This window comes from Pipistrellus kuhlii, unplaced genomic scaffold (genome assembly GCF_014108245.1).
Source record: "Pipistrellus kuhlii isolate mPipKuh1 unplaced genomic scaffold, mPipKuh1.p scaffold_m20_p_11, whole genome shotgun sequence".
Classification (NCBI taxonomy): domain Eukaryota; kingdom Metazoa; phylum Chordata; class Mammalia; order Chiroptera; family Vespertilionidae; genus Pipistrellus; species Pipistrellus kuhlii.
Window position 1 is genome coordinate 19,774,170 of NW_023425416.1, and position 20,406 is coordinate 19,794,575.

Sequence of the window (20,406 nt, forward strand, 5' to 3'; positions counted from 1 at the left end):
TGTGCTTCTCTGGGTGCCCAGGATGCTCTTAGGGGAAGGGTCAGCACCACCCTGCCTGGGGGTTGAGATCCATCCGTTGTGGCCCAAATCCTCCACGTCCACACGCACACCCCCATCCACCATGTCGTGTCACTGGAAAAGCAAAGGAGGACCTGGAAATCTTGATCCTCATTATAATTCTTTCATGAGAAAAGAGGAAAAAACAGTTCAAAACAGTGGTGTGTGTCCATCAGCACACAGCCAGCCCAGGCCATCAGCACAAAGGAGACCCCTGTGTGTCTGGCCCCAGACCCTGGATTCCTCCTCCCAGCGCTGTCACGCTTGAGCTGGGAAGTGGGGAAAAGCCCACTTTCTGGTGCCCCTTGTCGCTGCCATTAGAGCTCCCGGCCTACAAAGGGCCACTGAGGCCCAGCGAGTCTGTGTGGAGAGACCCCGAGTGCCAGCAAGACGGGACCCACTGGGCACCGAGACCCCAGAATTGTGTGGGAAGCAACAATGCTTCGCCCCGCCCAGGCCCTGGGGTGCACGCACAGCCTCCTTAGGGACTCCTGGGGTGAGTAAGAGCCTCCTTACTAAGTCAAGAAGCCAGTCTGCTACGCCCTCTCCAGGGGCCCTCCCAGCCAGATGTCAGCAGGGGAGGAGAAGAGAGAGGAAGGGAGGAGGAAAAGGAGGGGAAGAGGAGAGGAGGCCACCACCCCAATCCAAGCCTGCTGGCTCCCAGGCCTAGTGGGAGGGACAAGGTGGGGCGGGAACAGCTAGCTGCCTGCCAGGAGCCAAAAACCGAAAGTACTTCGCCTGAGACTAAGACTCCAGTCAGGACTCCGAGGAGACGGAGTGTGCCAGCTCGCCAGCTCTGGGACCTTGGAGGCCGGGGAGAGATTCTGGCCCCTTCCGCCCAACCACTGGGGACTGCGTGGGAGCAGAGCTGAGGTGTCTGCCCCCCCCCTTTGGGGGGGGGCAGGAAAGGGCCTAGGGCCTGGGTGCCACCTGGCACCTGGAAGATGCCTGTGCGTTGGTTCCTGCTGTCCTTGGCATTGGGCCCAAGCCCCGTGGTCCTCTCTCTGGAGAGGCTTATGGAGCCTCGGGATGCTGCTCGCTGCTCTCCGGTGAGTCTGGGGCCATGGGGGGGTTGGGGAAGGCTCAGGGTTCAGACTGAGGCCCATCAAGGCCCTAGCCTGGCTCCTGTCACTGCCGCCGCCACCAGAACTGCCCTAGCTGGTCTGTCTGGTACTGATGGAGTAAGAGGAGAATGGGGAAGGGGGCAGAGCTGGGTCTGTCTGCTGCTGGGAGAGGCATGGCATAGGGAGCCCAAGAAAGAGGTGGGTGGGGATCTCAGGCAGGGAAAGAGGGTTAGATTTAAGATCATAAATCCTGACTCTCCTTTACCTCCTTCCCAGGGCCTCTCCTGCCACCTGTGGGGTGAGTAGCCCTACTTTCAGAGGGAAAAGAACTTCCTAGGTTGGTGGGAGGGAGGGGAGTTGTCCCAGTCCCATGCCCTCACGGCCCAACCTCAGCCCCTGAAGAGCCCAAGTTCCTTGGCCCTCGAGGGGTGTCAGTTGCAACCAAATTCTGGGTGTAGAACAGCTTTGGCTCCCACCCTGCCCTTCACACACAGACGGTGACGTGCTCTGCCTGCCTGGGGCTGTCGAGCCTGCCCCAGGACCCGTGCTGGTGCCCACGCGCCTGCAGACAGAGCTGGTGCTGAGGTGTCATGAGGAGACTGACTGCAACCTCTGCGTGCGTGTGTCCGTCCACCTGGCCGTGCGTGGTGAGCATGCCACCCATGTGCACATGTGAACGTTTCTGGGTTGGGCATGAGGATCAGGCAGTGTGTCAGGCAGCACTGGACATCCTCAGTGTTCTCCTGGAGGCCACTGGCCAAAGGACCCCAGGCTGGTCTGGTCTCCCCATCCTCCCACACCCCCAGGCCTCAGGCCTGGCCCCAGCTTCCCCGCATGCACTTTCTGGAAGAAAGCCAAAACCAAAGCCAGCCCAGAGCAGGAGGCCTGACCTGAGCCCTGTTCTTGGGGCCTTCCAGGCCACTGGGAAGAGCCTGACAATGAGGAACCATTTGGAAGAGCAGCTGACCCAGAGCTTGAAGAGCCTAGGAATGGTGAGGAACGCCCTGCTGGCCCAACTGCCCCTTGCCAGGGCCTTGCCTGCGGCCCCTGGGGCTGACCAGCTCTCGCCCTGTTTGCTCACAGCCTCCCTCCAGGCCCAAGTCGTGCTCTCCTTCCAGGCCTACCCTACTGCCCGCTGTGTCCTGCTGGAGGTGCAAGTGCCCACTGCCCTCGTGCAGCCTGGCCAGTCTGTGGTATGAGAAATAATAATAATAATAACCACCACCTTCTGAATATGAAATCTGCAAAGTGCTTCCACATGCGTTAGCTCGGGGCTGATCAGGGCTGTGGGCAAATCCTTTCAGCCCTTTATACCTATTTTCCTGTCTGCAATGTGGGGATAAGAAAAGTCCTACTTCAGCCAAAACCGGTTTGGCTCAGTGAATAGAGCGTCAGCCTGCGGACTGAAGGGTCCCGGGTTCGATTCCGTTCAAGGGCATGTACCTTGGTTGCGAGCGTATCCCCAGTGAGGGGTGTGCAGGAGGCAGCTGGTCGATGACTCTCTCTCATCGATGTTTCTAACTATCTCTCTCCCTTCCTCTCTGTAAAAAAATCAATAAAATATATTTAAAAAGAAAAAAGTCCTACTTCATATGGATGCTGTGAGGATTAAGTGAGGTGACAATGCCAGGTATTATTATTATTATTATTATTACCCTAATTTTCCAGGGCTGGATCCACTGCTCTGGACTTCCTGCCTCAGCATCTCTGCCCCATGTGTACCCCAAGGTGCAGGGTGTTGGGGCTACTCCTGGAGGGGTCTCTCCACTTGGGCCAAACCACTCAAACCCTATGATGGTCCCCTCCTGCCCCCAGGCCCCAGGCAATATCCTCTCATCTGGAGAATTATTGGGTGGGTGAGCATCTGCTGGCCCAGCCCATGGGAAGGACCAAAGAGGCTCTGGGCGTGAGAACCAATTCTGTGGGGAAGGGTGTGCGGACACCTTGGTTTTGGCCATGTGATCCAGAACAATTGGAGTTGAGGCAGGGACTTATCGTGCCCTGCTGACACCCCTATTGAGGGTGTGTGCCTTAGAACTGGGAGCCCTATAAAGAAACTTCAATGGCAGAATTTCAGGCCATACAGTATGAACATAGTCATTGGTCGGGGAACGATGGGAGGGAGTGGTCCACACAGAGGATCCCACATCCCTGGCATGGATTCTGAGCCCAATACCACCAGCCTCCTGCCACCCCTCTCCTCACAGGGCTCTGTGACATTTGACTGCTTCGAGGCTGCTTTAGGGGCTGAGGTGCGAATCTGGTCCTACACTCAGCCCAGGTACCAGGCGGAGCTCAATTTCATACAGCGGCTGCCTGGTAAGTTGCTACGGAGCCTCAGGGGGCCCAAATCCTATCCTCCCTCATCTTCCACCCCGTTGGCCACTCCCCTCCTGCTTTCATCCCCTTCCTAGTCCTGTCTACTCCCAGGCAGCGGTGTGAGCTCACATCCACCCATCAGTTCCTCGTGCCTCCTCTCCCCCAGTGACACGGCTTTCCCATCCCTGGGGAAGGTGCTTTTTGCCCTGCCCAGATGTGGGTGGTAACTAGGGGACAGGGAGCCCTTTCCAGAGCTCCTCATGAGTCAGGTCGTGCCCCCCCCCCCCTTCTTTCCTTGGTCCCCAGCCCCACCGGAGGCTTTTCTGTGATCTCTCCCCAGACTGCAGGGGCCTCGAAGTCCAGGACAGCATCCAGAGCTGCTGGGGTAGGGGATAGGGCCATTGTGGCTGGGAGGAGGGAGAGCCAGGGTCTGGGGTGTGAGAAACCCATGGAGTTGGCTTCGGGTCTGGGTTGCCACATTTCAGAAACATGCAGAGCTCATTTATTCATTTTCATTCATTCATCACACATGAACTGCAACAGCTCCTACTTTGTGCCAGCTACTGGGAACATAAAGGTGAATCTCTCTCTGTAAAAAAAATATTTGTTAGTATCCGGGACATCTAGAAGCTCAAAGCATTGCCAAGATTATGGTTCACCCTCCCCAATATATCAAATAAAAATATTAAACCATAAAATGAGAGCTAAGTAAGTCATGGTTCTGATGTTTTTTTTCCCTGCACTATTTAGATTTTTTTTAAATATGTTTTTATTAATTTCAGAGAGAGAGGAAGGGAGAAGGATAGAAAGATAGAAACATCGATTGGCTGCCTCCTGCACGCCCCCTATTGGGAATCACGCCCACAGCCCTGGCATGGGCTAGGAGATGAGTTCAGAGTGGTCACAGCAGCCAAACTGGTTAGGGTCTTGCAAGCCTTTCTAAGGACTAGGTTTTTCCTCTGGGAGTAATGGGGGATGGGGGACGGTGTCAGAGGGTACTGAGCTCAGGACAGGGATTTATTTTATTATTTTTTTAAATATATTTTATTGCCGGGACCGGTTTGGCTCAGTGGATAGAGCGTCGGCCTGTGGACTGAAAGGTCCCAGGTTCGATTCCGGGCAAGGGCATGTACCTTGGTTGCGGGCACATCTGCAGTGGGGGGTGTGCGAGAGGCAGCTGATCAATGATTCTCTCTCATCAATGTTTCTAACTCTCTATCCCTCTCTCCTCCTCTCTGTGAAAAATTAATAAAAATATATTTTAAAAATAAATAAAATATATTTTATTGATTTTTTTTACAGAGAGGAAGGAAGAGGGATAGAGAGCTAGAAATGTCGATGGGAAAGAAACATCTACCAGCTGCCTCTTGCACACTCCCTACTGGGGATGTGCCCGTAGCCATCATACATGCCCTTGACCGGAATCGAACCTGGGCCCCTTCAGTCCGCAGGCCGACGCTCTGTCCACTGAGCCAAACCGGTCAGGGCGAGAAGGATTTATTTTCTAGTGGCTACAGGTTCCTTCTGGCTGTGGAGAGGGAAGCAAGGACAGGGTGATTTCAAGAGCGCATGCTGGGGCCTAATGAGCTCAGTCCCCAGCTGCCTGGTCTGAGGTGGGGACGTTTGCTCTGTCCTCCAGGAGCCTCCCAGGCTGGAGGGTTTGAAGGGAGCTCCAAAGGGTCAGTCGGTGGGTATGGCTCAGCCGGGGTGTGCAGGAGAGGTGAAGGAAGTTTCTCTTTGACTCCCCCACAGCCCTGCCCTGGCTCAACGTGTCTGCAGATGGTGAGGATGTGCACCTGGTGCTGGATGTCCCTGAGGAACAGCACTTCGGCCTCTCCCTGTACTGGAACCAGGCCCAGGGCCCTACGAAACCCTGGTGGCACAGAAACCTGGTGAGACCTCCCCCTCCCGGGTCCATTCTCACTCTAGGCTGATGCCCATGCAAAGGATGCCAGGGAGCCCTTGAAGAGGACACAGCAACTGACACCCAAAGCAAACGGCATTACTGGGGGAAATGCTGCATGCCTGTTTCCTTGGCTTTGACCTCTGGCCTTGCCCTCTTTCTTATCTCCTTATCGTCACACCCCCCCCCCCCCCACTTTGTTTATCCCGCAGACTGGGCCGCAGACCATTACCTTGAACCACACAGACCTGGTTCCCTGTCTCTGTATTCAGGTAGGAGCAGAGCTTAGCTGGATGCCAGGGGAGTTGGTGAGGGGGTGGCCCTAACTGTCTTGGTCTCACTATCCTCCACGCTCCCCTTTGAGGTCAAAACTATGGCTCCCTAGGGTGACTGGCCCTCCCTGGACCTTTGCTGTCCTATGCCTTCTGCTTGTTGCATGCCTCGAATGCTCTTCCTGATACTCTATCCACTGGACTCGCACTTATGCTTCATGACCCATTCAGATGTCACTTCCTCCTTAAAGTCTTCCTCTACTCCTCCACTTTCCTCTTGTGCTCCTGGAGGTAGAGTGTGTGCTGTGAACTCAGACTGGCTTGAATCCTGACTCTTGCCATTAGCTAGCTGTGTGACCTTGGGCAAGTCACTTCACCTCTCTGAGCCTGTTTCCTCTCTGTGAAACGGGAAGAATAATAGTACCAGCTTCACAGGCGTGTTATAAGGAAGTATGCCACAATGTGGGCTTATATTTGCTGGTTCTTTCCTCTCCCTCTGATTGCACATTTAATTAGTCATCAGATTCCATCTATTTGACCTCTGACATTAATACTTTTCATTCTCTTTTCCTCCCCTTTCCATTTTAGCCCAGTTTGGGCTTCTGTCATATCTCCTCTAGACTGTTTCAATAACTTCCCATGTTGAGTGGGGCGGGGGGCAATGATAAGATATGTACACATATAATACCTTAATTAAAAAATGAAAAAAACAACCACACAAAATCCAAACTTCCCATGCCACCTCCTTTCCTAGAACTCCTGAGCATTCTGAGCCCCATACTCTGACCCCCAACTGAACCTTTTCTCTGGTCTTTCCCATGATTCCTCGTGATGGAAATTTTGTTCCCTCCAGATGGAGCTACTTATCAAGATCTATCCCCCTCTGTGCTTTTGCTCCGGTGATTCCCACTACCTGAGATGCCCCCACTTCTTTTCCATACAACCACATCCTTCCAGCTCACATGTCACCTCCTTCCCTCAATCTCCTGGCCTATCTGCACATCTCCTTGTACTTCTTCCTTGTCCATTTCCTTTTTTATTTGGGCACCTGCCTCATTTCTTCTTGCATACAACAGATGCTCAATAAATGAATGATCAATCTATTAATTTTTATACATTTTTATTCTTATTTCGACCATGAACTTGTCTTTTCTTTGAAGGCAAAGAAATAATAGCTAATTCAAATTTAGTAACTCCCCAGAGCCTTGCACAATGCCTGACACGAGCAGGGGCATTTAATTAATTGCTGAATAAATTGATAGTGCTTAGCACTAGGCTAAGCACATAATAGGTGCATTTTTGAAGTCTATTGAAAGAACAAATGAATGTGTCTTTAACACCTAGGATAGTAAGTGCCTGGCACAGAGTAGGTTCTCACAAAGTGATTGTGGATTTAATTACTAAATGTCCCTAGTGCCTACCACAGTGCTAAGACACATAGTAGTAGTCATTACAAGTTTGTTAAAGGCCCTGGCCGGTTAGCTCAGTTGGTTAGAGTGTCGTCCCAATAGGCCAAGGTTGTGAGTTTAATTCCCTGGTAAGGGCACATACAAGAATCAACCAGTAAACGCTCAAATAAGTGTGTGTGAGGGGGAGGGAATATCTCTCTCTCTCTCTCTCTCTCTCTCTCTCTCTCTCTCTCTCTCTCTCCCCTTCCACACCCCTTCTCTCTCTAAAATTGATTTTTTTAAAAAATGTTTGTTAAACAAAGATGTTGCCAGATCTTGACATAGGGTTTGCTGAAAAAAAAATTAAATGTGTACCTCTCTAGGGCCTTGCAAAGGATGACCAGGCAAGTGTTTGTGAAAAATCAGCCAAATGAGTGTGTCCCTAGCGCCTCGCAGCGGGCCTGCATCTGTCCCTGGAGGGCTGGTTGGGGTTACCTAACAGTGGGGCCTGTTTCCTTTCCAGGTGTGGCCTCTGGAACCTGACTCTGTTAGAACGAGCATCTGCCCATTTACGAACGGTGAGGGGACTCGCAGGGGCCAGGGCAGGATGGGTGCAGACTGACTGACAGTGACCACGCCCTTTCCCTGCAGACACCCGCGCGCATCGCAACCTCTGGCGGAGGGCCCGGCTGCAGCTGCTGCCCCCACGGGGCTGGCGGCTGGTCTCGCCATGCTCGCTGCCCACCGAGGCCACCCTGTGCTGGCAGGCACCGGGCAGGGGCTCCTGCCAGCCGCTGGTCCCACCGCTGACCCGGGAAAACGTCACTGTGAACGTAAGTAAGCGGGCTGGAGGAGGAAGGCAAGCCCAGGGGGCCACCTTTTGTCACCCCTTCCCATTCTTTTTGTTCCACAGGAAGCCCTGGAGTTCCCTTTGCTGAACGGCCACCCCAACCTCTGTGTCCAGGTGAGAAGGGGGCACCAGCACGCCGTGGTGGGAGCAGAACCTTCCTCCCACCCGCAGGGACCCCCGGACAAGACATTGTGTTCTGCACCCACTTTATCCTTGGGTTCTTGGAGCAAAGCGGTTATGGGAGTCCTCATTAGGAGTTCCGCTATTTACCTTAGCAGTGCCAGTCATTCCATCTCTCTGAAGGCCAGTCTCCTCTGTTTAATGGGGATAACAGTAATTACTTTATGGAGTGGTTATGAAGATTAAATAAGATAAACTCTTCACAAATACTCAACAAATGTTAGCTGCCTTTGTTATTATCCTATGTCCCTACCTGTATAATGGATTGTTCTACAACTTCACAGGGTTATTATGAACACATTTATTCCAGATTTATTGAGCATCTACTGTGTGCCAGGCACTGTTTCAGGCACTTGGGATAGATGTCAGAGAATAAAATGAATAAATGTTTTCATCTTTAGAGAGCTTATGTTCTAGTGGAGGAAGGTAGACAATAGATACAGTAAGTAAATTATTATAGTAAGTTAAAATAGTTAATATAAAGCTCTGGCCGGGTGGCTCAATTGGTTGGAGCATCCTCCTGTGCACCAGAAGGTTGTGGGTTTGATTCCTGATCAGGGCACATACCTAGGTTTTGGGTCAGGGGCATTTGGGAGGCAACCCATCGATGTCTCTCTCTCAAAAAAAAAAAAAAATTTTTTTTAAATAAAAACATCATCTGGTGAAGATTTTTTAAATTGTATATAAATACTATGGGGATATTGAGGCAGGATAGTGAGGATTGAGGTTGCAATTTCAAGTGGGATGGTCAGGGGAGGCCTCTTTGAGAAGGTAGTGAGATGGAAATGCATAAAGTGTCTTGTCAGATGTGAGAAGAGCTAATTTAGGGTCCCAAGGCCTGTTAGCCCAGATGATCTCCCAAGGCGGAAGCTGGGAAAGACGGAGTGACTCCCAGTCACCCAGAGCTGCCCAAGGTCAGGTCCAGAGTGCCCGAACCCCCAACCCAACAGGCCTCCCCTTGCCTATCCCTTCTCTTCTCAGATCTTTCTGGCCTTGGCTCTTGCTTTTCTTTCTTTTTATTTTTAATCCTCACCAACGATACTCTTTCCATTGAATGTTTAGAGAGAGTGGAATGGAGGGAGGAGAGAGAGAAAGAGAGAGAGAAATATTGATGTGAAAGAGACATATTGATTGGGGATCAAACCCGCAACTGAGGCATGTGCCCTTGACCAGAATCAAACCCATGACCCTCTGGTCCTTGGGCTGGTGCTCTAACCACTGAGAAAACCAGCCAGGGCGCTCTTGCCTTTCTTTATGCCCCTAATCCTGGCCTCTTCCAAGCAGGTGAGCAGTTGGGAGAAGCTTCAGCTGCAAGAGTGCTTGTGGTCTGGTGAGTGGGGCCTGCAGGAGGCTGGGACAGGGCCATTGCAATAGGGATGAACCCTGGAAGTGCCAGCTCCTAGGGGTGAAGGTCAGGTATGAGGGGGGCACATGTCAGCCCCCAGCAAGGTTGGGTCTCAAGAGTGGACTCTCATCCCTTTCAGAATCTCTGGGCCCCCCCAAGGATGATATGCTGCTGGTGGAGACACGAGGCCCCCAGGACAACAGATCCATCTGTGCCTTGGAACCCAGTGGTTGCACCCCACTGCTCAGCGGGGCCTCTACGGTGAGGGCTGGGGGACCCTTCTCCATGTACCTCTCCAGTTTCATCTCAAAACTAGCCTCAGATTTTCCCTCTATTCAATTTCCCCTCCTCAGAGCCAGGCTCTGTGTTAGTCTCTGGGCACATGGGGGTGATTCAGACCTGGGCCCTGTTCTCAGTGATCTCTCAGAAATCTTCCAACTTCTGGTGCCATCCCCTCACTCTGCCCAGCTGCATGCAGCCTGGTGGTCTCCTAGGTGCAGTGCCCCTAGGTGACAGCCTCCTACCCCTTGGCTTGGCAGAGGGCAGCTCGCCTTGGAGAGCAGTTACTACAAGACCTGCAGTCAGGACAGTGTCTGCAGGTGAGTAGGTGGCAGGCGAGCCCTGCCCCAACGTCCAAGGGCAACACCCCTAACACTCTGCCTGTGGCCTCTTCCACTCCTTCCTGTGCCTGAGGGCACCGGGGAGACTCACTCTTCCCAGGCAGAGGCCTCCTCACTGTCCTTCCAGCACCCATCCACCATCTGTTCGTGCTACTTTTGTTTCCAGTCCTGGGGAAGCTAAGAGTTGAAGGAGCATAGTTCCTGTCCCCAAGTTACTCACTGCTGGCTAAAAACCCATAAACAGATAACAACATGCACATGTGCTAAGCGCTTGGTTTCCAGGGAGAACTCAAGGACGGGTCTCTGCATGTGGGCCAGATCTGGCGTGAAGGCACAGTCCAGGCAACAGGCACAGCATAAGCAAAGGCAGAGTAGCTTGCAAGAACCAGCTATATGTGTGGGGAAATATGCATAATTGAGGCTGGAAATTTGGAGATCAGGCTAGCTAGAATTTGGTGAGTGCTGAACCATAAGCTGAGGGCTCAGGGCTTGGATTTGTTTGTGTTTTACAGCTGTGGAAAAATGACCTGGGAGCGCTATGGGCCTGCCCCATGGACAAGTGTGAGTATTACAAGAATGACCCTTCATTTTCACAGCTGAAATCTTGACAGGATCCATTCATGCAGGCAATACATGCTATGTCCTTCCCTGGCTCAGATAAATCAAAGAGTCATTCTTCAATCATTCAGAAACCACGATGAAAGCTTGCAGGCCACCCCAGCATCACCAAGACACAACACATGTCCCCACCCCAGCCATAGAAGGCTAGAAAGGCATTAGCCCCAAATCATTTGGTCGCTGTGAGCTATTGAAGCACTCTCAATAATATATATATATATTTTATTGATTTTTTACAGAGAGGAAGGGTGAAGGATAGAGAGCTAGAAACATCAATGAGAGAGAAACATCCATCAGCTGCCTCCTGCACACCCCCCATTAGGGATGTGCCCTTAACCAAGGTACATGCCCTTGACTAGAATCAAACCCGGGACCTTTCAGTCTGCAGGCCGACGCTTTATCCACTGGGCCAAACCGGTTTTGAATTCTGAAGGCTGATCTAGGTGGAGGAGTTAGAGATGCATTTTGTGAAGAATGTGGGGTGCTTTTTTTGAGGACCACCACAGTGGCCAGAGTGGCTGGAATGTCTTGAGAGGCAGATCCCTATCATGAGCTGAGGATGCATGGGCCATATCGGGCCTTGGGAGCCAAAGGAAGGAATTTGGAGTTTACCTTAAGAGTAGCAGGAGCCTTCTGAAAGACTATAATCAGATTTGTATTTTTAAAAGATCTCTCGGTATGCCACGTGATGAATGAATTGGAGACAAAAAAGAGGTCAGGGATATCAGAAGGCTGTTGCAGTCACCGGAGAGAGTGAAGTCAAAGGCCCAGCCACCCTAGGCTTAAGGGACAATAATAATGACCTTTGCAGACTTACTATGGCCTGGCATTGCCAGTGCTTTGTGTGTATTAACCTATGTAGTTCTCACAACAATCCTATCGGCAGGTACTATTGTTATCCCAGTTTTACAGGGGTGAAAAACGGAAACAGAAAGTGAGGTCACTTATCCAAAGTCACCCAAGTAGATGGGTCTGTATCCATACACTGTCTCTGACACTAAGTGCTGTGGTCTTTGGGCAAGTCCCTTCACTTCCCCTTCATGAAGTGGCGTGAAAGTGTAAGGTCTCTAACTACAATAGCCCATCTCCTCCCCTTGGTCTCCCAGATACCCACCAGCGCTGGGCCCTGGTGTGGCTGGCCTGCCTACTCTTTGCCGCTGTGCTTTTCCTTCTCCTCCTCCTCAAAAAGAACCATGTGAAAGGTGAGTCATTTCCGGCTCCCCATTCCCCAGAGGCAGGACTGGGATGGGGCCTGGGAGTTCAAAGACAGGAAGCAGCATCTGAGCTCACCCTTGGCCTCCGCCCCGTCTCCCCTAACAGGGTGGCTGAGGCTCCTGAAGGAGGATGTCTACTCGGGGGGTGAGTGTGAGCCAGCGCCCTGCAGAGGGGCCGCCCCCAGCGGGCCGGCCCTCAGGCCGTCTCACATCTTCCTTCCCCTCTCCCCCCTCCCTCTGTTTTCTCCCGCAGCGGCCGCCAGGGGCCGCGCCGCTCTGCTCCTGTACTCAGCAGACGACGCGGGCTTCGAGCGCCTCGTGGGCACCCTGGCCTCGGCGCTGTGCCAGCTGCCGCTGCGCGTGGTCGTGGACCTGTGGAGCCGACGGGAGCTGAGCGCGCAGGGGTCCCTGGCCTGGTTCCACGCCCAGCGGCTCCAGATCCTCCAGGAGGGCGGCATGGTGATCCTGCTCTTCTCGCCCGGGGCCGTGGCGCTGTGTCAGGAGTGGCTGCAGGACGGGACCTCGGCGTCCGGGGCGCAGCACCGCCCGCACGACGCCTTCGCTGCCTCGCTCAGTTGCGTGCTGCCCGACTTTCTGCAGGGCCGGGCGCCCGGCCGCTACGTCGGGGCCTACTTCGACAGCCTGCTGCACCCGGACGCCGTGCCCGCCCTGTTCCGCGCCGCCGTGCCGGTCCTCGCCCTGCCCTCCCAGCTGCCCGATTTCCTGCGGACTCTGCGGGGGCCCGGCGCCGCCGCCCGCCCCGGGGGGCTCCGGAACCGGGCGCAGCAAGTGTCTCGAGCCCTTCAGCCCGCCCTGGACAGCTGCCTGCAGCCCCCGGGGGCCCGAGAGACGGGACTGGAGATGGGGCTTGAGGCGGGGGACAGGACTTGAATAAAGGCGCTCGCTATTTTTCTATCCACGTCTCTCCCAACGCGTGTCTCTGACAGAGCGCCCGGCCTGGCGCGCAGCCCGCGGTCCGGTCCGGGTCCCCGCGGCCCTTTAACAGACTGACAGGTGCAGCCCGGCGCCGCCTGTGGTTGGCTGGTGCAGCGTGACGCAATAGCATATGGCTCGCCGCCATTGGCTGCAGCGCGGGCTCCGCCCCCCGGGCTGCGGGGGCCGGCGGCGGCGGAGGTGGCACGTCCGACGCAGGCTGCAGAGGAGGTGGCGCCGCGGAGACAGCCTTCTGCGCCTGCGGCGGGTTGGGTGCGTCGTCCCTTCCTCCTCCCCCACCAACGACAGGGATCCGGATCCTCCCCTGCGGGCCCTGAACCTGGCCGACTCCTCTCCCCATCCAGATCCCGGCTCCTCCACACAAAGCGTTCATCCGGCTGCTTCTCCCCCGCTATTTGGAATCTGACCCATCCTACCTAATTCCACTGATCCTGCCCCCAACACACCTACCTTCAGACTCTAAAACAATGGGCTGACTTTTGCCTCCTTGCCCAGGGGTGCAGGCTACCTCCCCAACGGTAACAAGGATCACTTATTCCCGCTCATTTCCCCACCATACCCTCTCTCGCCTCCGGTATCCCAGTCCTGCCTGCCTCCCTTTTTAAAATAACAGATCTGGGCTCTCAGACCCCTGGCATATCGGAACAGACTCGTGTCTTTCTCACCTGGCTCCTCCAGCGCACCCTACCCATGTCTTCCATCTACAGGCCCCCAGCCTGGGAAAAGATGGCCCCGCGACCTCCAAGGGACCTGGTCCCGGCTCTCGTCTGGGGCCTGAGCCTCTTCTTCAGCCTCCCAGGCCCCGTTTGGCTCCAGCCCTCTCCGCCTCCCCAGGCTTCGCCCCCAACCCAGCCCCATCCGTGTCATACGTGTCGGGGACTGGTCGACAGCTTCAACAAGGTGAGTGCACCAGCAGCAGCCTGATGGGAGGCGACCGGCTACTGTAGCAAGCGGCTGACAGTGGGGAGATCTGGGATGCAAGTCTGTATGGATTCAAGTCCCAACTTGGTTACTTACTAGTTGTATGGCCTCTGTGCCTGTTTCCTGGTCAGTGAAATCCTGAAGTGCTAGAATGCGCCAGGCACTGTACTTCTGTGCTTAGGTATTCCTAATGTTCTCCATTTCCAGGGCCTGGAGAGAACCATCCGGGACAACTTTGGAGGTGGGAATACTGCCTGGGAAGAAGAGAAGTTGTCCAAGTACAAAGACAGGTAAGGGCTGGGAAGCGGGGTTTGTATAGCTCACCCCCCACTCTCTGTTCTAGTAGTGGGGACCTAGAGCCTTTGAGGGAGTGCTTACTCATTCAACAAATATCACTGAATATCTGTAGCACAGCAGTAAACAAGGCAAGCAAAACCCCATCTTCAAATGGCTTCCATTCTTGTAGAGGAGATAGGTGGTGAATGAGGCAATAGAGAATGTCCTACAAGGTGAGTAACAGTAAAACAGGGTGGACTGCAGAATGGTGAGAAGCCTGGTGGTCAAGGTGTGGCATTTGGACAAAAACCTGAAGTGAAGAAGCAAGCTATGTGACAATCAGGGGAGAGAAGTGGACAGAGTGAGACTGAGCTTGGAGTATTTGAGAAGTGGCTGGAATGGAGTTAGTAGAAGGTGAAGTTACCCAGGTACATGCCCATGACTAGACATCGAACCCGCAGCCCTTCAGAGTGCGGGCTGACACTCTATCTGCTGAGCAACACTGGCGAGGGCTTTGCAGCTTTTTAAAACCACCTCTTTCTATATGCCAGTTACTGTGTCAGACTCTTTAAAAGATATAATACATTTTATGTGCGTGTATATGTATATTTAATTTTTATTGAGGTAGAATATACAGCACATAACATTTACCATTAGAGATATTTTGTACATTCACAGTGTTATGCAAGTATTACCACTAGTTCCAGAACATTTTCATTATCCTGAAAAGGAATGCTACATCCATTAGGCAGTAACTTCTCATTCTCTCCTCAGTCCTTGACAATCACTAATTTGCTTTCTGTCTCTATGGATTTGCTAATTCTATTGGAATCCTATAATGTGTAGCCTTTTATATCTGGTTTGTTTCACTTATCAAAAATTTTAAGGTTTATCTATGATGTAACATATTAGTATTTCATTCCTTTTTAAGGCTTAGTAATATCCTGTTGTATGAATATACCACATTTTGTTTATCCATTCATCATTTGATGAACGTTTGGGTTGTTTCTATCTTTTGGCTATTGTGAATACTATTGCAGTGAACATTTGTGTATACGTTTTTGTTTGAACACCTGTTTCCATTCTTTTGGGTGCAAATCCAGGAGTGCAGTTACTGAGTCCTATGATGATTCCGTGTTTAACTTATCAAGGAACTGCCATACTGTTTTCCTCAGTGTCTGTGCCATTTTTCATTCTCACCTGTAATGTAGGAGGGTTCCAGTTTCCCCACCTCCTCACCAACACTTGTTATATATTTTTACTCACATCTACCCAGCAAGAGTATATATTCCATTGTGCAGAGGCAGGAACTAAATTATCGTACAACAAACCTGTAGGGGAGGTGGTGTCCCCATTTTACAGAAGAGAAAACAGGTTCAAGATCGATTGAATTGCCCCAAGTCATACAACTAGATTCAAACTCAGGCCTGTCTGACTCAAAACCAGTATCCCTTCCATTATGCCCTCTGCCCTTAACCTTTGACCCTGTCGTGGCATGAGGAGTGGGGGGAGAGACCTTAAGGAGGCTGGTGGGTGTCGTGGGATGTGTCCTCACTGCTCTGCCCTGTCTGGCCAGTGAGACCCGCCTGGTAGAAGTGCTTGAGAACGTGTGCAGCAAGTCGGACTTCGAGTGCCATCGCCTGCTGGAGCTGAGCGAGGAGCTGGTGGAGAGCTGGTGGTTTCACAAGTGAGTGATGGGGGGCTTTCCCAGGGAGGGGCCGCAGGCAGGGCCAGGTGGTAGTAAAGCAGGGGATTGCATGCGAAGGGCTGTGTCCTTGTTTGGCTCCTTCTTCCAAACCCAGGCCTGCTGAGGACTTGCTGAAGGACGCGAGCTCTCACTCTGAGCTCCAGTTTGTCCCTCCGCCAAACGAGGAAAGGGCGTTGGTCAGGTGGTCTTAGGGGTCTTATGCGGTGGGTGTATCAGAGATTTGGTGGGAGGTTGGGGGATGGGCAGCATCTCTGATACTAAGGACCCCTCGCTGTCACACCCCCTCCCCGCCTCAGGCAGCAGGAAGCCCCTGACCTCTTCCAGTGGCTCTGCTCGGATTCCCTGAAGCTCTGCTGCCCCTCAGGCACCTTCGGACCCTCCTGCCTTCGTGAGTTATTATCCAAGTTTCTCTTAAGGGATGGGAGGGGACTGCCCCTAGCTGGCTGTGTGCACTTAGGTGGCTCACATAACTTCTCTGGACCTTAGTTCTTCCTTGCCTCACAGGGCTGACGAGATGAGCAAATCCATGGGGAATGGCTCTGTAATAAAGATACGTGTGTGGTTAGGCTGAGTCAGATGCTGCTGTGGTTTTATCTTGTATTTGAGAAATGCTTCCCCCTCCACCCGTCATGTCCCATGCCTGGGGTCAGACCAGGCCCCACCCCTTGGACTAAGGGGACCTTCCTAGAGTTGGCTGGTGCTGTCCTGATGCCCCCATGGTCACCACACATTTTCTACACACAGTTCTGACTCAGGAGCTAAACTTCTTACCAGCCCCTTTTAGGGACAAATCTTTCCAGAAGCTGCAGATAAAGCGTTAGTGGCAAAGATGAACAATCCGGTCTTTATAAAAGATTTGTAAATAACCTAATTGTTCCATCGTGCAGTAGTGGTTAAGTAAATTTCTTACAGCTTTCTGACAAAATATTATGTTGCTATTAAAATTAAGTTTTCTTTAAAGAAAAAAATGTTAGTATTTTCTAGATACAAGATTGTCTTTACGATCTCCCCTGGTTTGGTGTCTGCCCACAGCCTGTCCTGGGGGTGCAGAGAAGCCCTGCGGTGGCTACGGGCATTGCGAAGGGGAAGGGACTCGAGGGGGCAGCGGGCGCTGTGACTGCCAAGCCGGCTATGGGGGCGAGGCCTGTGGCCAGTGCAGCCTCGGCTACTTTGAGGTGGAGCGCAACGCCAGCCATCTGGTATGTTCGGGTAGGTAGCCGAAAGGTGAGGCGCTGGGCAGGGGCTGATGGGATGCCTGCCTGCTCATCCTCTTACTCCCGCCATTCCCCCCAGCTTGCTTTGGCCCCTGTGCCCGATGCTCAGGACCTGAGGAATCCAACTGTTTACAGTGCAAGAGGGGCTGGGCCCTGCATCACCTCAAGTGTGTGGGTGAGTGGGGCTGGGCCTGAGGTCTGGGGGTAGATGGGCCTGGGCTTGGTTCTCCATCAATGCCCACATCTCTGGGCTAGACCCACACAGTTCCCATCTTTATGGAGATCTCAGCCTGGCCGAAACCAGTTTGGCTCAGTGGATAGAGCATCAGCCTGCAAACTGAAAGGTCCCGGGTTCGATTCAGGTCAAGGGCATGTACCTTGGTTACGGGCACATCTCCAGTAGGGGGTGTGCAGGAGGCAGCTGATCAATGTTACTCTCTCATCAATGTTTCTAACTCTCTATCCCTCTCCCTTTTTCTCTGTAAAAAATATCAATAAATTTTTTATTTTTTTTTAAAGAAAAGAAAATCTCAGCCTGGTTGGGAAGCAGAACAGTAACTAGGCACTACAGTACAGACCGATCTTTGTACAATGAGAGATGCCCCTGATCCCGCTTGGTGATGGAAAGGAATCAGGAAAGGCTTCTTAGAGGAGGTGTCATTTAGACCCAGTCTGGAAAATGGAGAAAGGGTCAGCCAGAGGAATGAGGATATTGAATGTGGGTCAGGAGACCTGGGTTTGAGACTCGGTCTGTCTCAAACCTAGCCATTTGTATAAGTGAGAGTCATGACTAAGACACTGTGACAAAAAGATCCCCAAAGATTATGGCTTAGAGAACACGGAGGTTTATTTTTATCTTAAAGCACAGTCTCCAAGCAAGGGGACCAGGCTGTCAGGGAAGTTCTTCTTGTCACAATCACTCAAGGGTGCAGATTCCTTCTTGCTTACTGTGCAGTCATCCCGTGGGGTGTTGTCTTTGTGGCTGAGGCTAGTTCACAGGCACTTCTGTGCTCCATGACCTGGCACTCAGGAAGTACGACAGAGAAGGAAGTGCACGGGTGAGTCCAAGCCTGTTGTTTTAAAGCCAAGCTACAAGTGGAGCACGTCACTTCTGTTTACATCCTGTTGGCCAGGGCTCAACCACCAGGCCGTACTGTGCAGCGAGGCAGATTGGAAAATGCACCATCTGCCTGGGCAGCCTGGAGTCCAGCTGCACCTCTGCTTCTGTGCTGGTGGGCAGCCTGCAGTTTTGCTGCCACACCACACGAGCCTGGCAGCTCCATTCTGCAACAGATTCTGGTCTCAGCTTCCCTGTTGGGGAGCTGATGGACATCCCCCGTCTCGCCGGCCTTTCTGTAGATATCGACGAGTGTGGCACAGAGCGAGCCAACTGTGGAGCTGACCAATTCTGCGTGAACACGGAGGGCTCCTATGAGTGCCGAGGCGAGTGTCCACCCTGCGGAGGAGGGGGTGTGGGAGAGGTGGGGGGAGCTGCTCCACGCCTGGTCCCCCCAACGTCTGCCTCCTCTGGCACCAGAACCCCTTGGATTTCGTGACCGGTCTTCACCTTCTCTCTCCCCTCTCTTCTCCAGACTGTGCCAAGGCCTGCCTGGGCTGCATGGGGGCAGGGCCAGGCCGCTGTAAGAAGTGTAGCCCTGGCTACCAGCAGGTGGGCGCCAAGTGTCTCGGTGAGTCTCCTGCCAAGGGGGCACAGGTACCTTGCCACCGTGCATGGAGAGGGGCTGGCATAGGAACAGGGTCAGGGAAGGGTGGAATGTTAAGTGGGTAAGGGCGGAAGGGAGTGCCAGAATGTGCACGAGACCGGGTGCGGGGTGCTGTATGTGGGGACCCTGGAAGTCAGGGCTCTTTGCCCTCCTTCCTTGCCTTCCCTCCCTCAAGATGTGGACGAGTGTGAGACAGAGGTGTGTCCGGGAGAGAACGAGCAATGTGAGAACACCGAGGGCAGTTACCGCTGTGTCTGTGCTGAGGGCTACAAGCAGATTGAGGGCATCTGTGTGAAGGAGCAGATCCCAGGTGAGTCCCCCCGTGGCCCCCACCAAACCCGTTCTCTGTGCACTTACAACCCCTCCGCCCCATGAGGCTGCCCGAGACCTGAGGCCTACATCTTACCGAGAGTAGCTTTCGGTGGCCTCACACCTCCCTGGGGAAGGAAGAAAACAGGACTTGGCATCACATTACTCTGCCTCCCCTAGCCTGTTTCCTCGTCTGTCCAAAGTCCCAGCCCCGAGAGCTATGTAGGCCATGGGGTGGCGAGATGGACCGCCACCATGATATATCAGGGATCCCTTCCACAACGCTTACCGCACGTCAGGCACCGTGCCAAGCATGTTGCATGTATTGACTTCCTTTGCCGCTAAAACAAAACCCAATGCTGTAGGGATCTTTCTCATCCCCGTAGCGGAAACGAGGATGCGGAGAAATGAAGCAATGTGCCCAGGGCCACACAGCAAGCAGGTCGCAGAGCTGGGTGTTGAACTCTGGCGGTCTGGCTCTGGGGCTGGGCTGGTACACACAGCACGTGCTCTGTCACAACCTGCTCACCACGTGGCCTGGGGCAACCCTCTTCGCCCTCTCCGAGCCTCAGTTTCCTGTTTGGTGAGGGATAGTAACGGCCCCTCTCAGAGTGGTTCTCAGCAGTAAATGACATCACGTGCCGGCCGGCCTCGCAGGCACGTGGCAGCAATGAGTGGGCGCGGGGGAGACTCTGGGACGGGGGGAGGAGTGACGGGTGCTTCTCGGTCCCCGCAGAGTCGGCGGGCTTTTTCTCAGAGATGACCGAGGATGAGCTGGTGGTGCTGCAGCAGATGTTCTTCGGCGTCATCATCTGTGCCCTGGCCACGCTGGCTGCCAAGGGTGATCTGGTCTTTACCGCCATCTTCATCGGGGCGGTGGCGGCCATGACTGGCTACTGGCTGTCGGAGCGTAGTGACCGTGTGCTGGAAGGCTTCATCAAGGGCAGATAATCTCTGCCCTGCCTGCAGGGTCTCCTCCCACCAGCCTGCCTCAGAAAGTCAGGCCTCTCTCTCCTGCCTGGACACTCAGGGCGGCTTGCCTTGTTTTTGAGAGTGGGCCAAGCAACCCCTACCCACCTACGGAGCAGCCGAGGCACCCGGACCTGGGCAGGTGAGGCCCCTGGGACGCAGAAGGAGCCCTCAAAACGGATGCCATAGGATCTAGGCCCTGGGGAGACTGGGCAGGCTTCCTAACGTGTGTGGATTTTAAGTGTCTCCTTATGGTGGCTGCTAGTGAGCTTCGGTGGGTTCCTGCAGGGGTGGGCCCATCTCAGCCTCCTCCTGCCAACTGCATGCTGCCAGCTACTGTCCCGTGCTCACCTCCCCCGCCCCTCAGCCACTGGTTTATTTATTCATCTCAGGAAATAAAGAAAGGACTTGGAAAACAGAGAAGCTTCCGTTTTACTGTCTGCCCTCCCACTCCCATGGTTTGCTGCCCTGTTGGCTAATGAGTTTGCCCACCACTGGACT

General features: G+C 53.5%; 2 protein-coding genes across 17 annotated transcripts; both read left to right on the forward strand.

The window, feature by feature from the left end:
* Window positions 1-720: 720 nt before the first annotated feature.
* Window positions 721-12,745, forward strand: IL17RC (interleukin 17 receptor C). Of its 12 annotated transcripts, none has more exons than XM_036431078.2 (19): window positions 729-1,106; window positions 1,398-1,419; window positions 1,616-1,768; window positions 2,039-2,113; window positions 2,205-2,314; window positions 3,329-3,440; window positions 3,781-3,825; window positions 5,193-5,332; window positions 5,556-5,615; window positions 7,527-7,581; window positions 7,655-7,836; window positions 7,917-7,967; window positions 9,315-9,363; window positions 9,518-9,639; window positions 9,918-9,977; window positions 10,511-10,559; window positions 11,723-11,818; window positions 11,937-11,975; window positions 12,084-12,745. In XM_036431078.2, the coding sequence occupies exons 1-19, from the start codon at window positions 1,002-1,004 to the stop codon at window positions 12,719-12,721; spliced, it is 2,163 nt and encodes a 720-aa protein (XP_036286971.1). In that variant the 5' UTR covers window positions 729-1,001; the 3' UTR covers window positions 12,722-12,745. The 12 variants fall into 12 exon arrangements, with proteins under 12 accessions (XP_045435117.1, XP_036286978.1, XP_036286976.1 ...); XM_036431079.2 differs by having other exon boundaries at window positions 730-1,106; window positions 9,318-9,363; XM_045579160.1 differs by having other exon boundaries at window positions 988-1,106; window positions 3,304-3,440.
* Window positions 12,746-12,910: 165 nt separating this feature from the next.
* On the forward strand, window positions 12,911-20,322 carry CRELD1 (cysteine rich with EGF like domains 1). 5 transcript variants are annotated; one of them, XM_036431102.2, is made up of 11 exons: window positions 12,911-13,036; window positions 13,492-13,684; window positions 13,913-13,995; window positions 15,558-15,668; window positions 15,986-16,077; window positions 16,722-16,898; window positions 16,983-17,078; window positions 18,263-18,346; window positions 18,496-18,591; window positions 18,803-18,937; window positions 19,673-20,322. In XM_036431102.2, the coding sequence occupies exons 2-11, from the start codon at window positions 13,511-13,513 to the stop codon at window positions 19,885-19,887; spliced, it is 1,263 nt and encodes a 420-aa protein (XP_036286995.1). In that variant the 5' UTR covers window positions 12,911-13,036; window positions 13,492-13,510; the 3' UTR covers window positions 19,888-20,322. The 5 variants fall into 5 exon arrangements, with proteins under 5 accessions (XP_036286995.1, XP_045435118.1, XP_045435119.1 ...); XM_045579162.1 differs by having other exon boundaries at window positions 12,945-13,036; window positions 13,129-13,684; XM_045579163.1 differs by lacking the exon at window positions 12,911-13,036 and adding an exon at window positions 13,061-13,311.
* The last annotated feature ends 84 nt before the right edge of the window (window positions 20,323-20,406 follow it).